We start from the raw sequence: 23,246 nt of genomic DNA on the forward strand, positions 1-23,246 counted from the left end.
AGGCTTAAATATACTAACCGAAAAGTATGAATGATCGATTTCATCGATATGAACTTTAGAATTAAATAAACGTTAAAAAAACGAATTCAAATTAAGCAGAAGTATGTGAACACAATTGCTTAAAAGAATTTAAAGAAACTAGGTAAAGTAATTAAGGCATAGTTTATAAATGTATACGTGCTTGCATAACAAGAAAGCATCCTTTCTTAAGGGTCTTGCAAAAAAGGCAATTCCACTATTCTTTTTTTTTTTTTTCTAAGTAAAAATTACAAAGCCCCAACATTATCTTGGCTCCCTTTATGGTCCTTTTCTCTTAAAAAACTCTCTTTCACTGATATCCGTTCTTTTAATAATCTTGGTGGACGGCCATGGCTGACTCAGCTCAAAGCTTCATGTTTCAAAGTCTCACCATTTATAAGAGTTGTAGGAAGAACATTGATCATCCACCCCCACTCCTTTACCGTGTACATTAATTCATACATACAACTAGAAGCAGAAGAAAATGGATGCTTTGATGACCCGAGAAGTCGCCGGGATCCTTGTTGGCTCCACGGCGTTTCAGCCGGTTGAGAAGTCGCTGAAGAGACTGTTGCCTGCTCCGATCGGTAGTCAATCTCCCGATGGCGAACCCCGGGCGACAAAACAATGTAAAGCTTCTATTTCTTTTTCTTTCCTTGGGTTGATGTCTATGTGTATTTGTTGTGAGGGTGAATGGTGACTGAATGGAGAGAGTTTTGTAAATGTTTGCAGGTAGAGAGGATGCAGTTGTTAGCAGGGGGAGCAAGGTTGGGAGTTTTGCCCATGGAGTTAGAGAACATGGTAAGCTCTTTTTTTCTTCACTATATGGTTCTTTAATATCAAATCAAATCCATGAGGCTTATAATTAAGACTTTCAATATCCCATTAAACCAACTCAAAGATGATTGCTAGTCAATCAAATTATTATAGTTGTAACAGCTCTAAGCCCACCGCTAACAGGTATTGTCTTCTTTGGGTTTTTCCTTCCGGGCTTCCCCTCAAGGTTCTAAAACGCTTCTATTTTTCCATACTCTTATAAAGAATGTTTCGTTTCCCTCTCCAACCGATGTGGGATCTCACAATCCATCTCCCTTGTGGGCTCAGCGTCCTTGCTGACACTCATCCCCCTCTCCAATCGATGTGGGATCTCACAATCCACCCTCTTTGGGGCTTAGTATCCTTGTTGGCACACCATCCACTGTCTGACTCTGATACCATTAGTAACAGCCTAAGTCCACCACTAGCAGATATTGTCTTATTTGGGCTTTCCCTTCCGGACTTCTCCTTAAAAGATTTAAAACGTGTCTGCTAGGGTGAAGTTTCCACTTTCTATACCCTTATAAAGAATGTTTCGCTTTCCTCTCCAACCGACGTGGGATCTCACAATAGAAGCCATGAACTTATGTTTGTATTGTTTGGTTTGTCAAGTTGCAGTGAGATTAGGACAAAAGATCAGAGAAACAGTAAAGGGAAAGTTGAACTTGGGAGCAAAGATCCTTCAAGTTGGTGGGTTGAGGAAAGTTTACAAGCAGTTATTTAGTGTAAGAGAAGGAGAGAAGCTATTGAAGGCTTGTCAATGCCATTTGTCAACAACAACAGGACCCCTTGCAGGTCTGCTCTTCATATCCACACACAAACTAGCCTTTTGCAGTGACAAATCACTCAAACTTTCTTCCCCAACTGGAGAGCTCCTAAGATTCCATTACAAGGTAACAACCTATCTCTCTCTTCGATCCACTATTTGTTTACGAGAGAAACACATTCTTATTAGGTCTCCCCTCATCTGGCTCTATGCAGGCTTAACCGCCGCACCGAGTTTACAAGGAGACACTGTAAGATGAGTAGTTTGTCTCGGGATTAGTTCCTTGAAGGACCAACTAATTATTAGTAAAGTCATGTGATGAAGCCTTCACAGAAATACTTGGAGATAGTAACGGTGGATAATTTTGATTTCTGGTTCATGGGGTTCCAAAATTTTCAAAAAACATTCAGATTTCTTCAACAAGCTATCTCTCATGAGTGGAAGACTAACTGCTAGTTATGTTTGGAACTTGGAAGAATATGTTTAGCAGAAGTGTTTTCTTTTCTATTCTATTCCTTTCGGTTTCCTTATGCTTCCTAGGATTTACTTAATGGAGCCAAGGAAAGCTAGATAGATACATTTGTCTCAATTTGTACAAATTTCAATTAGTATCAATGTAAGTTGATATATATTATGTGTATGTTTGGTGTTAGCTTCTCCAAATTTATAGTCACTCAAATTTTTAGAATCATGGGGTGACTTTGTTTATGTTATACGCATGCACCCTCTCGTGCTCGTTCAACAGCACAAGCCGAGCATGATCAACACCTCATAAATACAAAAGAACTATGATCTATATTATAAACCAATGAATTTTAGGCTTTTGTTTACCCTCACTGGTTTGTGAGAACAAACAATGTTGTATAAAAAGAAGATGAGGTAAAATGGTGAGCAACTAACTCATTGAGCTAACAGGACTCTCTACAACAAGAGGTAAGCAAGCAATCGGCCAGGAACTGACTAAGCTGAGAAGTATACAATTTTGGGTCATTCCTAAAATGATCTACATGAGGGGTGGACACAAAATTACAAGCTCTAACCTCATGTCCTGCGCGTCGTTGCTCCTCTATAAATGATTCCACGGAATCTGCTGGGATAACTCGATCTGCTGAGCTGTAGATATACAATTGAGGGCAGCTTGGTTGTGACAACGATAATGTGTTCAACACATCAGAGAGCCTCCTGGTAGGAAAATATAACAATTTTCATCTTTTAGATTTCATGGACAGGTGTATGAACTAAACTTGCACAGAAACTGTAGTTACAATTCTAAACATAATTGAACAAAGGCACAGTTGTAAATGGATATGAACTTAATCATATTTATGCACTGTCTCTTGTTAATGACCATCCTATATAATTTTAGAGTTCAATATTTTCCAAATTTTTCTTGCATCTGCTCAATCTTGTAATATATCGGTAGTAGTGGCAGCAAAAGGAAGGTGCCATTACAGGTAGGACCAACCCCTCTACACCCCCCATCTTCCACCGACTATCTACCACCAGCCGTCACCACCAGCTCAACACTCTCTCGACAACCAGAAAACCAACTACCGACCCCTAAAGAAGTGACCTGCCACTCAATTGAAGTCAATTCCATTTATAGAGGCACAAGATTGAAGATTACAAAGTCTATAAGAGATAAGCCTTCATTGTCACACTACCCTGGTAATCATTGCATTGGCTGGTTACTATCTTCTTTGTCTCAGCTTCTCTAAACCAGAAATTCTTCAAAGAAGAGAGGTTCCTTGAACATACCATTTTGGTTGAGAAAATTACCTACAAGAAAGGAACATTAGCTGGACTACTTCGGATGCTAATGGTTTGTCAAGGGTATCCTCGTGATGTGGAACGACCCTACTCTATCCATCTTTGATATCACCAAAGGCCGGTACACTTTTACCACCCTCTTCATTCATGCTGATGGGTTCAAGTTTTGGATTTCAGGGGTTTGTGACCTTTGAAGATTCTGGAAGAGACTTAGTTTTTGGCAAGAACTTTTTTATGTGTCCTTCCTCTACTCTTTGAGTATTGGTGGAAAGACATATGGTCTTATCATGAAACTCAAAGGGCTGAAGGAAATGATCGAACCGTGGAATAAAGACATTTTTTGGCTGCAAACTCACTCAAAGAAACCAGGTTTTGAAGGTAATTTCTATTATTGACAACCTTGAGGAATCTGACCCCATTCCCTTGGTTCAACAGGTACAAAGAAAGCAAATGATAGCTGAGCTATTATCTTTGGATGCTAGGGAAGAAAGAAAAAAAAAATGAAAACAAAAATGTAAGAAAAGCCTTTTCCACCGTATTATGGCCGCCAAAAATAGAAGAGCACTATTCTAAGAACTCTCTCTGCGCTAAATTGTCTAGCATCTTTTCTTTATATAGTTTGCTTCCCTTTTATCCAATTGGGAAAGCCTTCTGTAATCATCATAGATTATCTATCCCTTCTGTAAATTTCATACATCAATAAAATTGTTTCTTATAAAAATAATATTAGTTATAACTATCGCATTTAAAAGGGAAACAACCTGTTCACTGTAGGTAGTTTCAAAACGAAGCCGAAGATCTTTTCCAAAACTAATAGAAGTGCTGCTTCGGTAACTGCTGGTTTAGGTTCTATATTTTCTTTATTGCTGATTGATAATTCCATCCCTGTGTTGTCCAAGGTTGTCAATCCTTTTGTTGCCACACTGTTCTTTTTCAAAAAGGCTGCAGAGAAGCCTGAAGCCCAGACCTAGAAAAGCAATAACAAGATTTAACAAATACTTTCCCTCATAGTTGTTAAAAAAAGAAACTCAGATAGAAACACAGATCACCATCAATCCTTACTAAAAGAGAAAGTCCTTGAATGTAAATTGACCTATTACAAGCAAAAATAAGGTGCAATTTATATAAAAGAGCTGTGAGAACCTACAACAAACGTTACTTTAAATTCACAGAGAAAATAATAATTGAATAAACAAAAATTTGTCCTTATCCATAATTTTAAATATACATGATATGCAAGGAAAAAGGGCCACTTGAGTCTTTTTCCCATATGAAACCTGATAAATCGACGGTGGAGAATGACCAATTCAGTGATCTTATTTTTACTTTAAATCAAAGCATAGTTAACAGTACATAGTTAATACATACATACAGCAAGCAACCAATTTTTTGAATAAGGGGACTGGCGTCAACATGGTGCAATAGTAACTGTATATCTTTCAATATTGATGACTGCCTCGTTGACAAAGAACAAGAATTTCATTTTAAGGCCGCCATTACCTGAGGATCAGGAGCTGCAACAGGAGCAGAATCGACAATGCAGCCCTTAATCCTTCCCAATAAAGAAGAATCATGATTCTGAAACTTCTCCAGAATAGCTCCATACCTGCATCGAGATAAGTCCAAGGGAACAATCACGTAAAGACATTGGTTCAAGAAAAGCCCAAGGTGCTAAATGTGAAGGGCAAAAATCCCCATTACCAACTCCCTGCAAAATAGGAAAATGAACAAACTTTCATTCTGCGTGCATGTTCAATGAAGAGGGAGAAAAACGTACGTTAACCATCCAGTATTGCTAAAAGTGTGAAACACCAGGTTCTTCCCGTGCTCCTCTTCCAACCAATCAGCTAGATGGTTCACAAGCAAGTCAATGTGCTGTTCAACTTTCCCACCAAGCTGATACGCAAGTATCTCAGCCATTGGAAAAGTAAAGGTAATGGCATGAAAACCCCTGGAAGTATACCATTCGGCGTATCTATTTAAATGTTTCTGCTTGGCTCCCAACCATCCTAATAAAACCACCACCGTCCTAGATTTTGCCACTGAACAAGCAGAACTACCCGTAATATCTACCGACGTTGGCTCCGGTAAATGCCATCTGTACATAACCTCAGAAGGTGGGAAAGAAAGATTACGTGAAGGTGCAGCCTGCTTTGATGCCTTGGTCAATGCAGCTGACTGATATAAATTAGAGAGAACGGAGGAGGAAACCAAAGACGTGCGGAAGTTTCCAACATAGTTGCAACTGGAATTTGGAATCGGAAAGCTACATTTAGGGATAGGTGCATGAATTTTAGTAACAAATGATAAGTTTGCAAGTTTTGAAACAGAAGTATGGGAAACAAATGACGTCTTTGATTCCTTCAAGAAATCCAAAATTGATTCTGAGGAAGAAGAAGGAGAAGAAAAAGAAGCCTCTGGGGGTCTCTGAGACGGTAACTTGTCTGAAAAGTCAGAGGAAAAAGATGCCACAGCCACAGCAGTTACAGCGACGAATGGTCGTTGAAGGATTCCAGACAAGGAACCCATATCTAAGACACAGATCAAAATGTCTCATGCCAATAGCAGATTACTCCGAAAGAACATGAGGCAAAAATCAAGAGTTGAGCAATCTAAGATGAACACGCCCAGAAAGCGAGACCTTTCTAGGAGATTACTGGAAGTTAATGGGCACGAGAAAGATGATCTTCGGATGGATCTTTGAAACTGTTCAATTCAATAAAATCGGGCTGTCACCTACTTTGACAGCCGATGTCATTTATCCTCAAACCAAACCGTCCAAGAAGTTTCCTAGAAAATGTGGGTTTTCGTCAAGCCCTCTTTCCGTTCCCACCCACGCACGTTGCTGAAACAAGAGAAAAACACGTCTCCAGCAAATTAGAACATTAATCTCACATGGCTAAGTAACACGATTAAATAACATTATACTTTTAAACTAGGAACTGGGAAACCCCAAAAAGGAGGGAAAAAGAATTAGTTGACGCCACGTGTTGTGAGCTCCAGCCAAAGAACTCGGTGAGGATAGCGACACAACTCCAGAAAAAACAGGCCCCCCATCTTCAGAAGGAAGATGAGACCATTGATAAGGATTTGTCATTTTATGCGTTGCCGTCCATATAATAATATGCTCAGGATAAAAAAAAGTGAACCAGAAAACAAACACACCCAATAATATCCAATCCAAGTAAACGGATTGATTTGCTAAACAGAGCATGAACCGCCCGGATCAACTACGCCAACCTCAAACTCAAAAGATAGATCTACTCGAGGTCTGGAATAACAGCAGGTAAAAGACGTACGTTTCACATCACGAGTCATAATCCCAGGCTGACTTGGTCGTGAACAAAACATCCCCGTTGAACTTTCAAACTTGGTAAAAAAATGTGAAACAGGTCTCAATATTCGAAGTAATTCAGAAGAAATCCAGTCCTCACACTCTAAACAAGTCAATTTAATCTTTTCACATTCGAAATTTGGATACTAATTCGTTCAATAAGTCTCAGTAGAAAAACACTCGGTGTGTCTCTTTCTACAGTACATACACAGACGGTCAAACCGGAGAAAGAGCATTGAATTTTCCACAACGCGGCGCTGGTTCTGGTATACTAACTATTAACAAAGAGAAAACTTAAAAGAAAAATGAATCGTTCCTCTCTAAAAACGGTATACCGCGTCCTAAAATCGACGTTCCTCAAACTACCCTATATTCAACCTCAGACAATATTTCATTTCATTGCATTGCTATAGAATCTTCAAAAATTTGAAAAATTCGACAATGAGGAAATCCGATCATCGGACTTCAACCCGGCCGAAAGGAGATACCAGAACAACAATCAAAATGAGGGTGAAAACTATCAAATAGCTCGTTGGCAGGCTAGTTCGAAATCAGAACAAAATCCAGAAAATCACACGCAAAGAAACAGGAGAAGACAAGCAGAGACCGGAACACAAAAACAACAATCACAAAACACGAAATCGAATCAAAGAATGGAAAATGCAGGTTCATGAAGAGATCGAAAGAGAAACATACCGTGGAGAGGGAGAGAAGGAAAGAAAGCGAAATCCCGAAAGCAAAATCCAATGTCGATTCCTTGTTTTTCTGCAACTTCTATACGTTAAGAAGACGAAGGAATGAAGCAATGAATGGCGGAGAAGAAAGAGCGAACACGCGGAAGAACGAAAATTCCGTAATATTTATACTAACCGTTAGTTAGCGTTACGATTAATATTTATAATATTATATTTATATTCTTTTCAATCTTTATATTTATCTTCAAAAAAATAAATAAGGTGGGTCCCAAATCCCAACCCCATTCCCATTCCAAGATTATTAGATGATTTTTTTTAAAAATATAATATTTTAATAATTTTAAAATTTATTCAAAATAGTAGAATTCTTTTAAATATTTATTTTATAACGTTAAAAGTTAAATATTTTTATAAAATATAAAAATTATAGTAAGTCAGTTTAAATTTTATATTTTAAAATTCTACTTATTTTCTTGCAAATCTCATTAAATGTAATATCGATGAGAAGGTTAGATACTCGAATCTCACACCAACTATAAATCAGGTTGGGATACAAGCCATAGACCTAAACATTATGTTCGTATAAACATGGTGTTCATATAATCTAATAATCCGACCAATCTAGACTACCCATCATCCAAGTCATAAAAATTGAGTGGGGTCCTGTTTTCTTTTATTTTGGTTGGGTTAAATTTTTGAAAAACTGACAATTTGGTTCAGTTTACTACTCGACTTTATAGAATTTTTCTTAAGATTCATGTGAGTGAAAATAAAACATGCTAAAATAACTCGTACTGATTGGTGGAGAAAGTGTTTAAGTCAAGTAGAAACACGATCGTGTCACGAGAAATATAAAAATCAAATGGGGACGAAGCAAATTTTAAAAAAAATAATAATAACTATATGGCTAGAAAATTGTGAAATGGGAATGTAACTAATTGAGGTACAATTTTATTTATTTATTTATTCTTTATTTATTTATTCCTTATGAAAAAAGGATTAATGTGTTGGAATATGTGAGAAGATATCCTAAAAAAAATATTCTAATGGTACAAGAGGAGGAATGGGTGAAGGGCATGCCCATGAGCATCAAACCTTTTTGCGCAAAAAAGATTATGATATTATGATTAGAATTTTATTTTTTTAAAAAAATTGTTTTCGAGTTCGTATTATGGCTGTATTTCTTATTTCTGTAACGAGAGAAATTAAGAAATACGGTCATTTTTAGTTGTTAAGGATAAATTTAAATACAACATCGACGTATTAAAGATAAAAAAAAGTTACCCTCGAATTTTCTACCATTGTTTTTTAGTCTTAAAAAAATTAGTCTAAAAAAATAAAGGATAATTTTATTAATTTTTTTTGTAATTTTGAAAGTATTTAAAAAAGAAAAAAAAAGTTATAGAATATATTTATGCAATGAAGGGGGAGAGAAAAGAATCAAATAAAATAAAATAAAATAATTATTATATAAATTTTATTCTTAAGCTTAGGCATAATATATTATCTGTAAAATAAAAAATCAATGATTTTAGAACATTCAAATGCGGTTTAAATTTAAAATATACAATAACAAATTATTTAAAATTTATAAGAATTAAATGAAAATTAATTTATTTAATTTAAAATATTTGATAGATTATCTTGAATATTATCGTCTACTTGATTTTGACAAATAATAATAATAAAAAAAATAGTTCTACTAAATAGACGGTCAAGATTCTCCTATAAACGACAATCACAGACAAATTAAAGTTAATATTTTAAATAAAAAAGGTTTTTTTATTTTATTTAAATTAAAAAGAAAACTAAATATGTTAAACGGATAACAACGAATACTACTTTTTTTTTTTTTCTTTCTTTTTCTTTTTTGAGTTATGGAATTTTATCAAATATGGCTTAAAACCACATAAAATGAAACACTTGGAACAAATTAAAGAATTTAGGAATAATTACATTTTTAATCCTTTAATTTTTTTTTTAATCTCTTAAAAATAAGTTTAAAAGGTTCCTTTTGTTATTATTTTAAATATTCACGTAATATTTAAAATTAAAAATGTTAGGTATTCAAGATTGTCCATGATTATGCTAGTTTAAAGTCTATTAAATAAATACTTTAAATTAGATTTTATTTTTATTTTTATTTTTAGGGTTTAGAATACATATAAACTTTTTTTTTAATTTAAAAAATACTCTTATTGTTTGTTAGTATCGTTTTAAAAAATATTTATGAACTTTCAAAAATAACTTTGAATAGTTTGGAGATAATTTATGAGGTATCGATAGATATTTCCATCCATAATTGACCGAGATCGAATGTAAAACTTTTTAGATTTTTTTACAAAGGTTAGGATGTTAATAATACTTTTAAAATTTTATGGGTATTTTTTAAATATAGTATTAACCCATTTTTTTTAACTTATTACAAAAGTTGAGGGGTATTAAATAAACTTTTTTAAAATTAAAAAAATATTTTTAAAAATTAATTCCAATATCTATATCTATATATATTAATTTATTGTGATGTCCCATATTGGATTGGTTGGGAGGAGAACAAATCACCGTAAGGGCGTGGAAACCTCCCCTAGCAGACGCGTTTTAAAGCCTTGAGGGGAAGCCCGAAAGGGAAAGCCCAAAAGAAGACAATATCTGCTAGCGGTGGATCTGGGTCGTTACAAATGGTATCAGAACCAGACACCGGACGATGTGTCAGCCTTCTCGCTGTTCCGTGAAGGGAAGTAGACACGAGGCGGTGTGCCAGTAAGGAAGCTGGCCCTAAAGGGGGTGGATTTGGGGGCGGTCCCACATCGATTGGAGGAAGGAAAGAGTACCAGCGAAGACGTTGGACTCCGAAGGAGGTGGATCGTGATATCCCACATTGGTTGGGGAGGAGAACAAACCACCATTTATAAGGGTGTGGAAACCTTCTCTCATCACACGCGTTTTAAAGCCTTGAGGAAAAGCCTAAAAGGAAAAGTCAAAAGAGGACAATATCTGCTAACGGTGGGACTGGGTCGTTACATATATACATATAAATAATATAATATGGTATGTTAATACATATATGTACCGGTCAACCCAACAACTTCGCCATTACTTCCTGGCTGTTCCTCTAAGCCTGAAATGAACAGAGGATTAAGGTCTCTATATGGCAAGCTTACCTCAAGTCTTTCAAAATATGATGTCTTCAATCCATTTCTTCGACCGATTGTTGACCGAACATAATTAGGTTGGTTCCCCGTCTGTCCAGTAACTATAACACTGGTTGCATTTGTAGCGAACTTAGTCAAAGGCACCAACGTTTCGGGCTCGATAGCTGCCGATGCATCGAGCAAGAAAATATGGTTGAAATGTCCAGCAGCCAAGCCTTTAGCATGTAGTCGGAAGCTACTCATGTACGTCGAGAATATAATCTTGTATTCGCGGAGCTTGTCGAGTATTGGAGAACTGAAACACTCCTCGTCCTCGTTGTAATAACACGAAGACAATATGTCGTATGGTACATCGTCTCGCTCTCGAAAAGCGGCGATAGCACGAAACATGTTGGACTCGGGAATCACCTTCTTCAAAGATATCATCAGCTCATCACATGTTGAGTTTTTAGGAGCACAGATTAGGATTCTGCAATTGGGAGAGGTTGAGTAAATCTGAATCACTGCTTCTTTAATGATTGTGCCCGTTCTCGAAAGCTCGAACGTTCGATTCCGAGCCCGATCGTTGACGTGTATGCACGGTGGACCGTTGATCAGATAAGGTGGTGAGCTATGAAGGTTCAAAATGTGATGGACTGCATTTTTTTGAGCAGGATCAAGACATTGATGGGTAGAATGTGTAACTTGAATGGAGGGATGTCTTGTTCTTGACATGGATTCAGGGAAAAGGAAATTGTGGAACAAAGAATCAGATGCTTCTTGTATGGCTTGGTGAGCTCTTTTTAAACAAACTCTGTTGAAGGTGAAACTGATATCATATTTGTTGGTTTCATGATGCCAGTCATAAAAATCGTCTCCGAAATCAACCAAAAGAACGCTTCGCTTTCTTGACCTATGACTTGAAGAAACTCGATAGACGAAACCCTGTTAAATACAAGATTTCAAGTATTAAATAACAATGTAAATGTGTAACAGCCAAATCCCACCACTAATAGATATTGATTCGTTATGTATCGTCATCAGCCTTATGGTTTTAAAACGAGTCTATTAGGGGGAGGTTTCCACACCCTTATAAGAAATGCTTCGTTCCCCTCTCCAACCGAGGTAGGATCTCACAATCCACTCCCCTACGGGCCCAACATCCTCGCTGGCACACCACCCAGTGTCTGGCTCTGATACTAGTTGTAATAGCCCTCACGATTTTAAAATGTGTCGATTAGAGAGAGGTTTCCACACCTTTATAAAAAATGCTTCGTTCCTCTCTCCAACCAATATAGGATCTCTAACCAGAAAGAAATGGTCACAGTTGCTAAATTGAGCAAGCATAATATAGTTTGGATGAGTATCAAGTTTACTAGCTGTCTATAGGAGAAGAGCCTAAATGCAAGCTTTCATTACATAATATCTTCAATTCCAAGGTCCAAACTGAAACAAAGATATGCTAAGTGTTCGTCAATTCCATTAGTTTCTCAGGTATGAAAAAATTGATCGATCCTAAATTTTTAAATTCGATGTCTAACAAGTTTCTAAATTTTTACTTTTTGTTCAATAGGTCAAATTTTTATAATTCGTGAGCAGGTTGAATACACCGTAAACCTATTAGACACAAAATTAAAAGATCCGAATCTAAATTCACAGACCTATTAGAACAAAATTTGAAAGTTTAAGTACTCTCGATGATCCGTAAAATCTAAGCAGGAAAGTTCAAGAACATATGGTTTGTACGATCAGATTAACATTTTTCATGAATAGTCTGTCTGGATTTCGAGAACTTGCAGAGATTCAACTAGTAAAAAGTTACAGAAAAACAGAATTTAAAAGTTTTAAGTACTCTAAATGATTGGTTAAATCTAAGCATGAAAGTTCAAGAACTATGAATTATGGTTTGTACGATCAGATTAACATTTTTCATGAATAATCCGTCTGGATTTCGAGAACTTGCAGAGATTCAACTAGTAAAGCTATAGAAAAATAGAGCAAATTAAATAATTAAGAACTTCGTAATTGTTAAAATAAACTCGTATTACCTGAAATGGCTCGTATTCGGTCCCGGAGAGTCGTGCGTGGACCAAATCCCTCGATAGTAGAAACGGCCGCCTCTCAGGAACTGAATCAAACTCGAATGCCGCGAAGGTTTTATAGAACTTTTCATCGCCGTCGATTCTCGCTTTCCTATTTGCTTGTTTACGAATCAAAATTTCTTGAAGCTCTAAATTCACGCTTTCCAATTTGTAGTCGCTCCATTTCTGAATAAGGACAAACAAAAACGTTAATTTTCTTTAAAATAAATTTTGGAAACTAAAAAAAGAATAATTCTAAACAAAATCGTTATTAAATGGGTTCGAAAAAAGGTCCAAAATGAAAATGGACATACTCAATATAACTTTTCCGGCTTGGAGAATGTGGGATGTTGGGTCGGGATTCAGTGATCCAACCGATCACTCCTCTAGTTTTAGTATCGAACCCCTTTTTATTGTCTAAGTTACACTTTCGGAATGTTGGAAATTTTTCTCTACTTCCTACAATCTTCATTTTATGCTAAGCTGACTCCTCAATTAGAGTTCGAGAAACCTCCGTAGGAACTAGTTCCTCTAAATCCTAATTTTAGGATGACCGACCATTCTAATCGACTTCATATAATTTTTTAGGTAAATCTCAACATCCGCAAAATCCTCCAACTCAGGTTGGTTAATTGAGTGGAAGATCCTTGGCTTATAAGTGAGGAATACTATTTCCCCATTGATATGAAGCCTTTTGGGGAAGCCCAAACCAAAGCTACGAAAGCTTATGCTCAAAGTGGACAACATCATACCATTGTGGAGACTCGTGTTCATCTAACATGGTATCAGAGTCATGCCCTAAAACTTAGTCGTGCCAATAGATTGGTAAATCCTCAAATGTCGAACAAAGGACTCAAAAAGAAAAGGAGTCGAGCTTCCTCGAAGACATAGTAAAAATGACTAAAACTCCAAAAGAAAAAGGAGTCGAGCCTCGATTAAGGGGAGACGTATTTTGTTCGAGGGGAGGAGTCCCACATCAGCTAATTTAGGGAATGATCATGGGTTTATAATCAAATAATACTCTTTCTAGTGACACTAGAACTTTTAAGGAAGTCCAAAACAAAGCCATGAGAGTTACGCTCAAAATAGATAATATCATACCATTACGGAGAGTCGCACTTAAAAACTAGAACCCTAAATTGATATAAATTTGCAAGTTTACCTTGCAATAGAAGTCCTCAGCGTAGAGAAGAGCAGCAAAATAAGACTTGTAAGTCGCAGGACACACGGGATGTCTCAGAACTGGAGGAACGGCGTCGTTTTTTATCAACTCTTCAACGTCTTTAGGAACTAAGTACAAGGCCAAGGAACTGTTCGCCTCCAGAATGTACGCCGACTGATTCCTTCCATGGCCAGAAACTGGACGCAGAGTCGGGTTCGAGGTCGGCGGTGGCTCGGCGGTAACTTCCGGCAGCGGCACCGCCGGTTTAGGAGAAGCCGATTTACCGGTAGTGTGTGTTGTCACGAAGAAATTCGATGAAGAAATTGAAGCTCTCGAATGACTATCTGATACCGATTTCTTATTTGATGTCGACTGTGCGGTGGCGTAGATCTTCGAGATGAACTCAGATGAAGGCTCTGAAGCTCTCGAAACCCTGACGGATTCCGATTTGTTAACTGAAGTCGACTGTGCGGTGGCGTATGTCTTCGCAATGAACTCAGAATAAGGCTCTGAAGCTCTCGAAACCCTAACGGATTCCGATTTATCAACTGAAGTCGACTGTGCGGTGGCGTATGTCTTCGCGGTGAACTCAGAATAAGGCTCTGAAGCTCTCGAAACCTTATCAGATTCCGATTTCTTAATTGAAGTCGACTGTGCGGTGGCGTATGTCTTCGCGGTGAACTCAGAATAAGGCTCTGAAGCTCTCGAAACCTTATCAGATTCCGATTTCTTAATTGAAGTCGACTGTGCGGTGGCGTATGTCTTCGCAATGAACTCAGAAGGAGGCTCTGAAGCTCTCGAAACGCTAACGGATTCCGATTTCTTAACTGAATCAAATTGTCCGACGACCTTAGACGTCGATTTCAGTTTCTCGATTGAAGTCGACTGTCCGGTAGCATATGTCTTCACGGCGGACTTGGACGAAGATTCCGAGTTCTTAATTGAAGCCGACGGTCTGACTGAATGTGTCGTCACAAGCGACTCAAACAGAGATTTAGGTTTCTTACTTAAATCTCTCAAAGGCCTACCGAACTTCGGACGAATTTTGATTGATATAACTGATTGGCTTAACTGATACCTACTCGGATGAAACCTTCTCGAATAGCCGCCTTTGTCGAACTCCGATTTCGATCCCGTGTAAGAGCTTGCAAAAACGCGAAGCTGCCGAGCTTTTCCACGATTGTCATACTCGGGACGATCGATCCCAAAAATTCGACGCAGAAAATTTATAATCATCCACATCGTCCTCCTGAATCGATCAGAAGGAACAAAAAGACTCAGAAGAGCGCAAAAGAATCTGTACAAGAATCTGTTGATTTCAGCCTCTGATTATAGTGACGATCAAACAATCGAAGAAGAAGAAGAAGAAGAAGAAGAAGAAGAAGATAGCGGAGGAGTCTGCTTCTGTGTTAAGCTAGTTGTGAACTGAAAGAAAAGACAAGTCACTGAAAATCACCTCGTATGTAGTACAGTCATAGTCTATTGAATTTTATAATTAACTTTTATGTCTCCTCAACTTTTAAACTCTTAAATCTAAGAATACTAATTTTTTATTTTGTAATAAATGAGTCCACCAAATTCAAAATTTTGAAAAATTAATTCATTCGTTAAATTTAAATTTAAAATGTATGTTATTAATTGACTAGAAAATTATAATAAAATTTTAAAAATTACTAATTAAATTTGTAATTTTAAAAGTTAAAAACAAATTTGAAACTAATAATACCCGTCGAATAATAATAATAATTTTTAATGAAATATTGGACTGGAGAAACTTTTCTAGTCTCTATCCCGTCACCTATTTCATTTTTCATTTCATCGTCTCTTGCCACCTATTTCATTTTCCATCTCCGCCAAATTGTCCATTTATTTTTGAGTGATTGAGACAATAATTTTCGGTAAGTATTTTTTATATTTAATATTCCTAAAAAAATAGTGAATTCTAAAGTTCTCGATCTTATAATAATTAATTTATTAAAAATCATAATAAATCAAAATATTTCATAACAAAAATATTATCCCTAAATTAATAAAATACCTATAAATTTCTTACTTTCCCTATAAATTTCTTTAAAACTCTATTTTCTCTCAAAATATTCTTTAAAACTTTCTGTTATATTTAATTTATAATAATAATAACCTTTTGTATTAAATCGTTAAATATTTTTAAAAAAATAATTAAATAAATAAACAATGAGTGTACAAAAGTATACATAATTTAACATATTTATCTATTTTTTTAATTAAAAATAAAAATGGAAAGTGAAAAATGGAACTTTTTTCTCGTGGGGACCAATCCTCATTTCAAACCTTAGTGGGAATGAACATGAAAATATTTCAACTAAAATAGAATTATATATATAATAGCAGTTAATAATCCCAATTAACTAAAAACAATTCAAAATAAAATGCATTATATATATATAATATAATATAATGTAATATAATATATAATATATAATATAGTTAGGTAATTATAATGGGTGACCAAATAATTCCATGAAACCTCTGTATCTTCGTCTAGCTTTAAAAAAGTTGACTCGCACGACCTTTTCCATGGCTATGGCTTCCTCTACACAACCATGAGCTTGCTTCCTCGTTGCCGCCATGCCACTCCAACAGCTTCCCTTCTTCCGCTGTCGTCCTTGATCTTTCAACTCTCCTTCTCCCAACGGTTTGTTTTCTCCTTCATTTCTGCTTCCAGGTTCCAAAGTGTTTCTCGGAATCAAGCAAATAAACACAACCAAACCATGCGATTATCACTGCTTCCTGATGGATGGATGCTGCAATCTCTGATTGGACTCCACAGCGCTATTCCTCAATCATATTACCGAACGGCGCCGGTATTCTTTTTCTACTTTTGGACTTCATTGCCTTAATGACAAAGAAAGGTGCGAGGTCAGTGTTTGATGCTTTTTTTTTTTTTTTTTTTTACTTCTTTTCGGTCAGATGAAGAGTTGTTGATGATCGGATTGTAGCTCAAGATCTCCAGGTGACTCCATTTGTTTCTACTGCAATTTTCTAGACTTTGTATACGGTTTGATTTTCAGGTCATCTGCGTAGCGTAGCGTAGCTTCCTTGTTTCTAGTTTCTCATCGCTTTTGTCTGTTCAGTAGGAAGAACTAACCGGTGAGTCGATCGGAGCCCTATCCTTTTCTGAATGCCAGTCATACTGTAATTTCAAGTTCCGATAAGCTTTTTAATCTCCAGGTTAAGGATCTAAATCTTGTTTGGCTTGTTCTTGATAGTGAACACTTTTCCTTTTGCACGAACAGCTTTTAAGATTCTCCGATTGAATTCTAAAACAAGACAGTGATCACAGTAAAACTTAGGGTTCAACTGATTTTTTTGTTGTTTTTTTCCTCTTCAAATTCATGCAGAAGGTCGATATGTCAGTGTTTCTTCACATCTTGCGTTGCTTTTGCTGTTGTTGTGATGATCCTGATCTTGACAACAATTACCGTGAAATTTATACTGCTAATAGTTCTGAAAGATTCAGAGTTTCCAACGTTAATGATTCAAGTAGTTATCAAAAAATCCAACCAGATACTTCTGCTGTAACTCCTCTTCTTTATTATGATCATTATCCAAATTATTCCAAGGCAAAAGAGTCGACATTGGAGAAGAGTAGTACAGCATCTTATAATGCCAAGACTTCAAATCTACTGCAGCATTCTAGTAAACCTCAGTCTTCACCTGTATTCCCAAAACCATCTTCCCATACTGCTGCTCCCAACTGTGGGAAATCCAATTCATCTTCCTTCGGAGCTCATTCGCTTTCATCGTCGACATTGGAGAAGACTAGTACAGCATCTTATAATGCCAAGACTTCAAGTCCATTGCAGCATTATAGTAAACCTCAGTCTTCACATCCAACTCCATCAGGCTCTATTAGTCCTTCTTCGTCGTCTTCGTCTTCCTTCGGAGCCCATTCGCGTTCATCGTCACTTCTTAGACCTCAAGAGATATCGTATCTACGATCTCCTTCTCCAGTTTCCTCTGACTTAACCCGGTCTTCAGTTAACCAACTTGTTTCTTCATCTAAACTGCCAACACCAACTCCAAAGCCCTCTTATTCTCTTCCCTCCCCATCTACTACATCTTTCCCCGAACCTCCTCGAGAGCCGACTCTACATCCAACTTCATCCAGTAAAACAAATGCACAGGAGTACATATTGGATTCTGATAGTTTGTCGACTTTGTACTTAGCTCCTAAGGATATTGAAGATCTGATAAAAAACGACATTGTACCTCATGTTCTGAGAAAACCTCTGTCGCCTTCAACATATAAGTCTTACTTTGCTGCCCTGCTCTATGCTGAGGACTTCTATTATAAGGTCAGCTTGCATTGCGAGTGCTCTTCTCTATGATAGTAGTTTTCGTGTCGGTGTCGATTGATATGCTATATTTTGTTTGTCCTTGTCCAGAAATGGAGTGATTACAAATTGAGAAATGTCAGTTTGGAGCTCCAACAAATAACAATCCATAAAAGACCGAACAAGAAAACAAAGTTCAATGGCCATGAGAAGGTCACTACAACCTTTGTGGCATTTGAGATCGACTCTGTCCCTGAGAGGCGGCCATTTCTCTTGTCAAGGGATTTGGTTCATGCAAGGCTTTGTGAGAGGAAACTTGAGCCATTTCAGGTATTACTTGCTTACTTGAGATGTATTTCAATCTTTGTAGAATACCCATAAAAATTCTAGGACTAGGAAAAAAAAAGACGAACTAGGTTTTTGGTTGGCTCAACTGAACTTGTCTAATCAATGGGAAAAACTTGCCCATCATCAGTAAACTCAGGTTGCAAGAACAAAATTTTCTCACATTTCATTTGAAAATAATACTTAAAAAGAGTAGCTATAGATGCATGCATTGTCTAAACTAACATCTTATACGTTGAACTCGTAACTAATGCTTGCAATTTTCATGTTGCACAGGGCCTTGTCTACAAAGTTTCCAGGAGTAATTATCAATTAAGGATGAAAAACATTCTGTTGGTCAATTTTGGGGAAGACTTCCATTCTCGGCATCGCAAAACCGACAAATACGACATCAGTTTTACCTTCAACAGAGTTTGTTTAAAGAGAGCTCACCAAGCTATAGAAGAAGCGTCTGATTCTTTGCTCCAGAGTTTCCTCTTTCCTAAATCCACGTCCAGAAAAGTCGACCCCTACATCGAAGTTACACGTTCAGGCCAGCAATTACTTGACCCTGCTCAAAAGAATGCAATTCGTCAGATTTTACTCTTACAAGGTTCACCACCTTACCTAATCAGAGGTTCACCCTGTGTTAGCTCTTATGACTGGGCAGAGAATCAAACTAGGAAAATCACGAAAACAGGAGAAGTTGTAGTAGGAGCAGTGTTTCAGATTTACTCAACCTCTCCTAATTGTAAAATTCTGATATGTGCTCCCAGGAATACAACATGTGATGAGTTGATGATATCTTTGAAGAAGGTGATTCCTGAGTCGAACATGTTCCGTGCTATCGCGGCTTTTCGAGAACGAGACGAGGTCCCAGATGACATCTTACCACTGTGTGACTACAACAGGGATCAGGAGTGTTTCGCTTGTCCTGCACTTGACGAGCTCCACAAATACAAGATAATATTCTCGACGTTCATGAGCAGCTTTCGACTACGTACTAAAGGCTCGGCTCCTGGACATTTTAGCCATATTTTTCTGTTGGATGCATCGGCAGCTATCGAGCCTGAGGTGCTAGTTCCCTTGACTAAGTTTGCAATAGATGCTACTAATGTCATAGTTACGGGACAAAGAGGGAATCAACCATATTGGGTTCGGTCACAAATTGCTCGAAGACATGGATTGAAGATATCGTATTTTGAGAGACTTGAGGAGAGGATGCCATATAGAGGCAATAATCCATCCTTCATTTCAGAGGTATATGAGGAAGATGATGAAAGTGAGGATAGCTTTATATGATGATCAACTACCATCCTAGAACATGGCTTTATGTGATTGTTGTACTATAAGTTGAAAGATGTTAAAACTTTCAAACTATCTATTTTAGTTCTTAAATTTTCACGACCTAGGACGAACAAATGAAAATTAAGCCTTTCAAATTTTCATATAATATCACAACATCTATATCATGAATTGAAAAGAGTTGTTAAATCCTTCTTCTACAGATATCTAGAGGTTTTATTGACACCTCAAATACGACACGAACCTGACCTCCCAAATTTCATCCACATCTTTCTACCCTATAAAAATTTTGGCACGTTTAACCAATCAATACCTTACATATTATATGGTCACACATCTTCCTCCTATGTTGTAGCAGCCATCTGCTTCAGCTTTGCTTGTAAGATCACCCCAGCTTCATCTGCTACTTTTTTCTTTTTAGTAGCAATCTGCATGTTGAAATGGTAAAATAATCAAAATAAACTTTTGCCAAGGAAATAAATGTTAAATTAAATGTATATTTACTCTGTTTTCCCCTGAAACCGAGGCTAGACCCTGCTTGGTTCGAACCCGAAGGTAGCCAACCTCTCTAGTCCTCAAAATAACTTTAGGCCTAAGGTCAGCTCTTCCAAGGGACAAGGACAGGGTTTAGTTTAGGATCATTTCTCTCTTAGTTCCTAAGCAAGATTATATGTTATGACGAGGGCATGAGTTCCATAGTCCATCTCATTATCGAAGCATCAAAATTCGAGCTATATAGACTGCTCAAGGACCGAGTCACCAAGGGTCTTGAGCATTAGTCCAACTCCACAAGATTTGTTGTTGCAGGAGGGGGCCAGTGGCCACTATTTAGCTAACTTGGTTTAAGCAAGTTCAGCTATGTTTTGGATACCTCCATGACAAAATCAATCAAAGCTTGGGCCTTGGTCACTATTCGTCACTCAGCGGGAGATGTTGGACTCACCTTAGATTAACTACTCATCTTGATGAGTTGATCAAACTTGTCCTAAATATTTTATGAAGTAAAGGTGGTACATATCAAACGGGCCTAGAAGTACAGCCTCGACTTACGGGTAGTGACCACTAACATAATCTCCTACTTTACAATTTATGAGTACTTTGACTCGATGTCTAGCAGGCTTTTGTTCAAACAGTACACAGTAAATTAGTTCCTCATTTTCCTCTATAACAAAGTGATATGAACCAAAAGACATCAATCATACAATAATGAAGATGTGAAGAAAAGATTGTCAAAATTATCAAAAGATGTTTCAATTCATGCTACATTGAAGAAGAATGAAGTTTGATTGTTATAAATTTTGGATGGGTTACAATTTAGAGTAATTTAGAGATATTGTATGATTGATGTCTTGTGGTTCATATCACAAAGACTCCCGAGTAAATTAAACAAAAAAGATCTCTCCATTATTGGGTTTTTTATAGGAGAGGTGACAGTGAAGTATGAGGAATACTAATGAACAACTGCTGTTCAAGACTTAAGCATGTTTTTTTTTTGCTCAAGGTGCACAATAAACAATAAACATGTGATGTCTCACGTTGGTTAGGGAGGAGAACAAACCACCATTTATAAGGGTGTAGAAACCTTCCCCTAGCAGACGTGTTTAAGGCCTTAAGGGGAAGCCTGAAAGGGAAAGCCCAAAGAGGACAATATCTACTAGCAGTGGATCTGAGCCGTTACAAAACAAATTCAAATAAAAATTCTATCTTATAGAAAGTTATAGCATTGTGCATAACTATATCATGAGAACTAAAGAAATGACTAATGAGAGGATGTTTTCAAGAGTCTTTAAGGATATATCATGGGCTGCTGGGAAAATACTAAACTTCCTGTTTTCACACAACAATTTCCTCTTTACCTTCCTATTTTCAAAAATATTAAACTTCTTCAATCATTTTTTAAAAAAATAATAAAATTCACGGTTTTAAAACGTTTAAAAAATTAAAAAAAAAAAAAACTTTCTTTTTTAGTTTTTAAAACTTGTTAAATTCTACGAACGTTTTTGTGCTGTATTTTATTCACAAGACAAGATGCAGAATTAACATTAAGAAACTACAATACATGGTTCATACATTGACACTTCTTTCACTAGAAAACTTTTTGTTCCAAATTCAACTTCAAAATAGTCATAATACCTCGATTAGTTGGTCAAAATTCGACCTCAGCATCTTAATCTTTCGATCACAGTAATCTTTTCCTTCAGCCATTGTTTTCTGATTCAACCATCAAATCAAACACAATCAAGTCATGAAAACACATTTCCAACACCAATACATAATAAACTGATATTATTGTTGACAAAGCTGGATCATAATTCTTACTCAGTGAATCATAAGATCCTAACTGATGATAACAATCAGCATCAATTTATGTTTATAAACAAGAACAAATTCAGATAGGTTTGAAGATTGATATAGATAAAGCACCATATTTAGAAGGTAAATCAGATAAGGGGCCCATTTAATAATCATTTGATATCGGTTTTTGAAAATTAAGCTTATAAACACTACTTCCACCTATGAATTTCTTTATTTTGTTACCTACTTTCTAATAATGTTCTGAAAATTCATGTGAAAATACTAAGAATTTAAGTATTGCCATATTGGCAACGGAAAGCGAAAGTAAACCAGCATGCATCGCTCAACAGAAGGCACCACACTACATTGTGAATAACAAGTAATTCATGACATTTTGTAATACAAGGACATCAGCCATGTGTCGGAAAACGAAGATCAATTTTCAGCTACACCTGAAATCAAATGAACACTGAATAGAATTTCAACCTTTTTTTTTTTTTGTGAAAAACAAATAACACGTGATGCAAGAACAAAATCAACCAAGAATTGAACAATAGCAACCAAACAATCAGGTTCAAAAGTCCACCAAACCGACCTCAATGAAGTATCCAGTGCCTACATCCACCAAGACCTTATCGGCATCATCGAGCGTTCCAGGAACATAAAGCGAAGCAGTAAGAGGCACCAACATCTTCTTGCCTATGCATTAAGAAGAGAAAAAAAAAAAAAAAAAAAAAAAAAACTAATCAACAATCAGCACAATCGAGCAAACACAACAGACTATTTCCCTGCCTCATCGAAGAATCACAACATATAAATCAACGACGAAACAAAACCATATAAAAACGAAGGAGGAATTGCAGATTACAACACGAACCAACAAACTTACTTACACCAACTTCTAGCAGTAAGAACAGAGAAAAGAACCTTGAGGGCGGAGCGAGAGGTCGTGAAGAGCAGCGGTGGCAATGTCGAGGCGAGAAGTGGCTGTGCGAATGTTGTTGAGGCTATCGTGAAGGAGATTGACTTCCATATCAGTCTGTTCCTTGAAGGCTTTTAGCTGCTCGACACTCATCTTCTCCAACTCCAACGATCTCACCCCTTCGCCGGCGCTACCTCCTTTTCTCGACGCCATTGCTTCTCCTCGAGGTCGGATTCAATGGACTCTCTCAAATATATTTTAGCTCATTACTATAAATGAGAAATTATCAGTTTATAATTCTAATTTGAGAA

At 36.7% G+C, this 23,246-nt stretch overlaps 5 protein-coding genes across 17 annotated transcripts; 2 read left to right on the top strand and 3 right to left on the bottom strand.

The window, feature by feature from the left end:
* The first annotated feature begins 437 nt into the window (after window positions 1–437).
* LOC111809365 (putative GEM-like protein 8) lies at window positions 438–2,240 on the top strand. The gene is given in 4 exon segments (XM_087116968.1): window positions 438–647; window positions 751–819; window positions 1,447–1,761; window positions 1,890–2,240. Coding segments are annotated over 4 exon segments (696 nt in total). The 5' UTR covers window positions 438–502; the 3' UTR covers window positions 2,057–2,240.
* A 136-nt stretch (window positions 2,241–2,376) lies between these two features.
* On the bottom strand, window positions 2,377–7,527 carry LOC111808732 (uncharacterized). Of its 3 annotated transcripts, none has more exons than XM_087116966.1 (5): window positions 7,401–7,527; window positions 5,148–6,215; window positions 4,871–4,976; window positions 4,132–4,337; window positions 2,377–2,782 (listed from the first exon to the last, which is right to left on the bottom strand). In XM_087116966.1, the coding sequence occupies exons 2-5, from the start codon at window positions 5,897–5,899 to the stop codon at window positions 2,509–2,511; spliced, it is 1,338 nt and encodes a 445-aa protein (XP_086973092.1). In that variant the 5' UTR covers window positions 5,900–6,215; window positions 7,401–7,527; the 3' UTR covers window positions 2,377–2,508. The 3 variants fall into 3 exon arrangements, with proteins under 3 accessions (XP_086973092.1, XP_023550651.2, XP_086973091.1); XM_023694883.2 differs by lacking the exon at window positions 7,401–7,527 and adding an exon at window positions 6,536–6,828; XM_087116965.1 differs by lacking the exon at window positions 7,401–7,527 and adding an exon at window positions 6,299–6,437.
* Window positions 7,528–10,392: 2,865 nt separating this feature from the next.
* On the bottom strand, window positions 10,393–15,260 carry LOC111809236 (putative RNA helicase SDE3). The gene is made up of 3 exons (XM_023695651.2): window positions 13,774–15,260; window positions 12,579–12,797; window positions 10,393–11,475 (listed from the first exon to the last, which is right to left on the bottom strand). Exons 1-3 carry the CDS (start codon window positions 15,013–15,015, stop codon window positions 10,453–10,455), a joined length of 2,484 nt encoding a protein of 827 aa, XP_023551419.2. The 5' UTR covers window positions 15,016–15,260; the 3' UTR covers window positions 10,393–10,452.
* Window positions 15,261–16,151: 891 nt separating this feature from the next.
* LOC111808228 (putative RNA helicase SDE3) lies at window positions 16,152–19,820 on the top strand. 10 transcript variants are annotated; one of them, XM_023694088.2, is made up of 6 exons: window positions 16,152–16,616; window positions 16,723–16,765; window positions 16,887–16,902; window positions 17,154–18,110; window positions 18,201–18,419; window positions 18,711–19,820. In XM_023694088.2, the coding sequence occupies exons 4-6, from the start codon at window positions 17,163–17,165 to the stop codon at window positions 19,713–19,715; spliced, it is 2,172 nt and encodes a 723-aa protein (XP_023549856.2). In that variant the 5' UTR covers window positions 16,152–16,616; window positions 16,723–16,765; window positions 16,887–16,902; window positions 17,154–17,162; the 3' UTR covers window positions 19,716–19,820. The 10 variants fall into 10 exon arrangements, with proteins under 10 accessions (XP_023549856.2, XP_086972848.1, XP_023549852.2 ...); XM_087116722.1 differs by having other exon boundaries at window positions 16,152–16,612; XM_023694084.2 differs by having other exon boundaries at window positions 16,152–16,765; window positions 16,887–16,983.
* Window positions 18,866–23,205, bottom strand: LOC111808230 (prefoldin subunit 5). Of its 2 annotated transcripts, XM_023694091.2 has the most exons (5): window positions 22,941–23,205; window positions 22,609–22,712; window positions 21,852–21,929; window positions 20,032–20,146; window positions 18,866–18,984 (listed from the first exon to the last, which is right to left on the bottom strand). In XM_023694091.2, exons 1-4 carry the CDS (start codon window positions 23,146–23,148, stop codon window positions 20,063–20,065), a joined length of 474 nt encoding a protein of 157 aa, XP_023549859.2. In that variant the 5' UTR covers window positions 23,149–23,205; the 3' UTR covers window positions 18,866–18,984; window positions 20,032–20,062. The 2 variants fall into 2 exon arrangements, with proteins under 2 accessions (XP_023549859.2, XP_086972849.1); XM_087116723.1 differs by lacking the exon at window positions 18,866–18,984 and having other exon boundaries at window positions 19,838–20,146; window positions 22,941–23,204.
* Window positions 23,206–23,246: the final 41 nt, after the last annotated feature.

This window comes from Cucurbita pepo, chromosome 13, assembly GCF_057944985.1.
Source record: "Cucurbita pepo subsp. pepo isolate OVF chromosome 13, ASM5794498v1, whole genome shotgun sequence".
NCBI lineage: Eukaryota > Viridiplantae > Streptophyta > Magnoliopsida > Cucurbitales > Cucurbitaceae > Cucurbita > Cucurbita pepo.

What these genes read in the sequence shown, in the direction of transcription:
- LOC111808732 (XM_087116966.1), bottom strand. Translation starts at nt 5,899, where the DNA reads ATGGGTTCCTTGTCTGGAATCCTTCAACGACCATTCGTCGCTGTAACT. An exon ending in AGCAATACTGGATGGTTAAC is followed by an intron (nt 4,977 to 5,147) that starts GTACGTTTTTCT and finishes ATCTCGATGCAG; the next exon opens with GTATGGAGCTATTCTGGAGA. An exon ending in AAACTACCTACAGTGAACAG is followed by an intron (nt 2,783 to 4,131) that starts GTTGTTTCCCTT and finishes TTTTCCTACCAG; the next exon opens with GAGGCTCTCTGATGTGTTGA.
- LOC111808228 (XM_023694079.2), top strand. Translation starts at nt 17,148, where the DNA reads ATGCAGAAGGTCGATATGTCAGTGTTTCTTCACATCTTGCGTTGCTTT. An exon ending in CTGAGGACTTCTATTATAAG is followed by an intron (nt 18,111 to 18,200) that starts GTCAGCTTGCAT and finishes GTCCTTGTCCAG; the next exon opens with AAATGGAGTGATTACAAATT. An exon ending in GGAAACTTGAGCCATTTCAG is followed by an intron (nt 18,420 to 18,710) that starts GTATTACTTGCT and finishes CATGTTGCACAG; the next exon opens with GGCCTTGTCTACAAAGTTTC.
- LOC111809236 (XM_023695651.2), bottom strand. Translation starts at nt 15,015, where the DNA reads ATGTGGATGATTATAAATTTTCTGCGTCGAATTTTTGGGATCGATCGT. An exon ending in CTGAGGACTTCTATTGCAAG is followed by an intron (nt 12,798 to 13,773) that starts GTAAACTTGCAA and finishes GTCCTTATTCAG; the next exon opens with AAATGGAGCGACTACAAATT. An exon ending in CCGAATACGAGCCATTTCAG is followed by an intron (nt 11,476 to 12,578) that starts GTAATACGAGTT and finishes TGTATTTAACAG; the next exon opens with GGTTTCGTCTATCGAGTTTC.
- LOC111808230 (XM_023694091.2), bottom strand. Translation starts at nt 23,148, where the DNA reads ATGGCGTCGAGAAAAGGAGGTAGCGCCGGCGAAGGGGTGAGATCGTTG. An exon ending in GCACTGGATACTTCATTGAG is followed by an intron (nt 21,930 to 22,608) that starts GTCGGTTTGGTG and finishes TGGTTGAATCAG; the next exon opens with AAAACAATGGCTGAAGGAAA. An exon ending in ATTTTGACCAACTAATCGAG is followed by an intron (nt 20,147 to 21,851) that starts GTATTATGACTA and finishes TTCAACATGCAG; the next exon opens with ATTGCTACTAAAAAGAAAAA.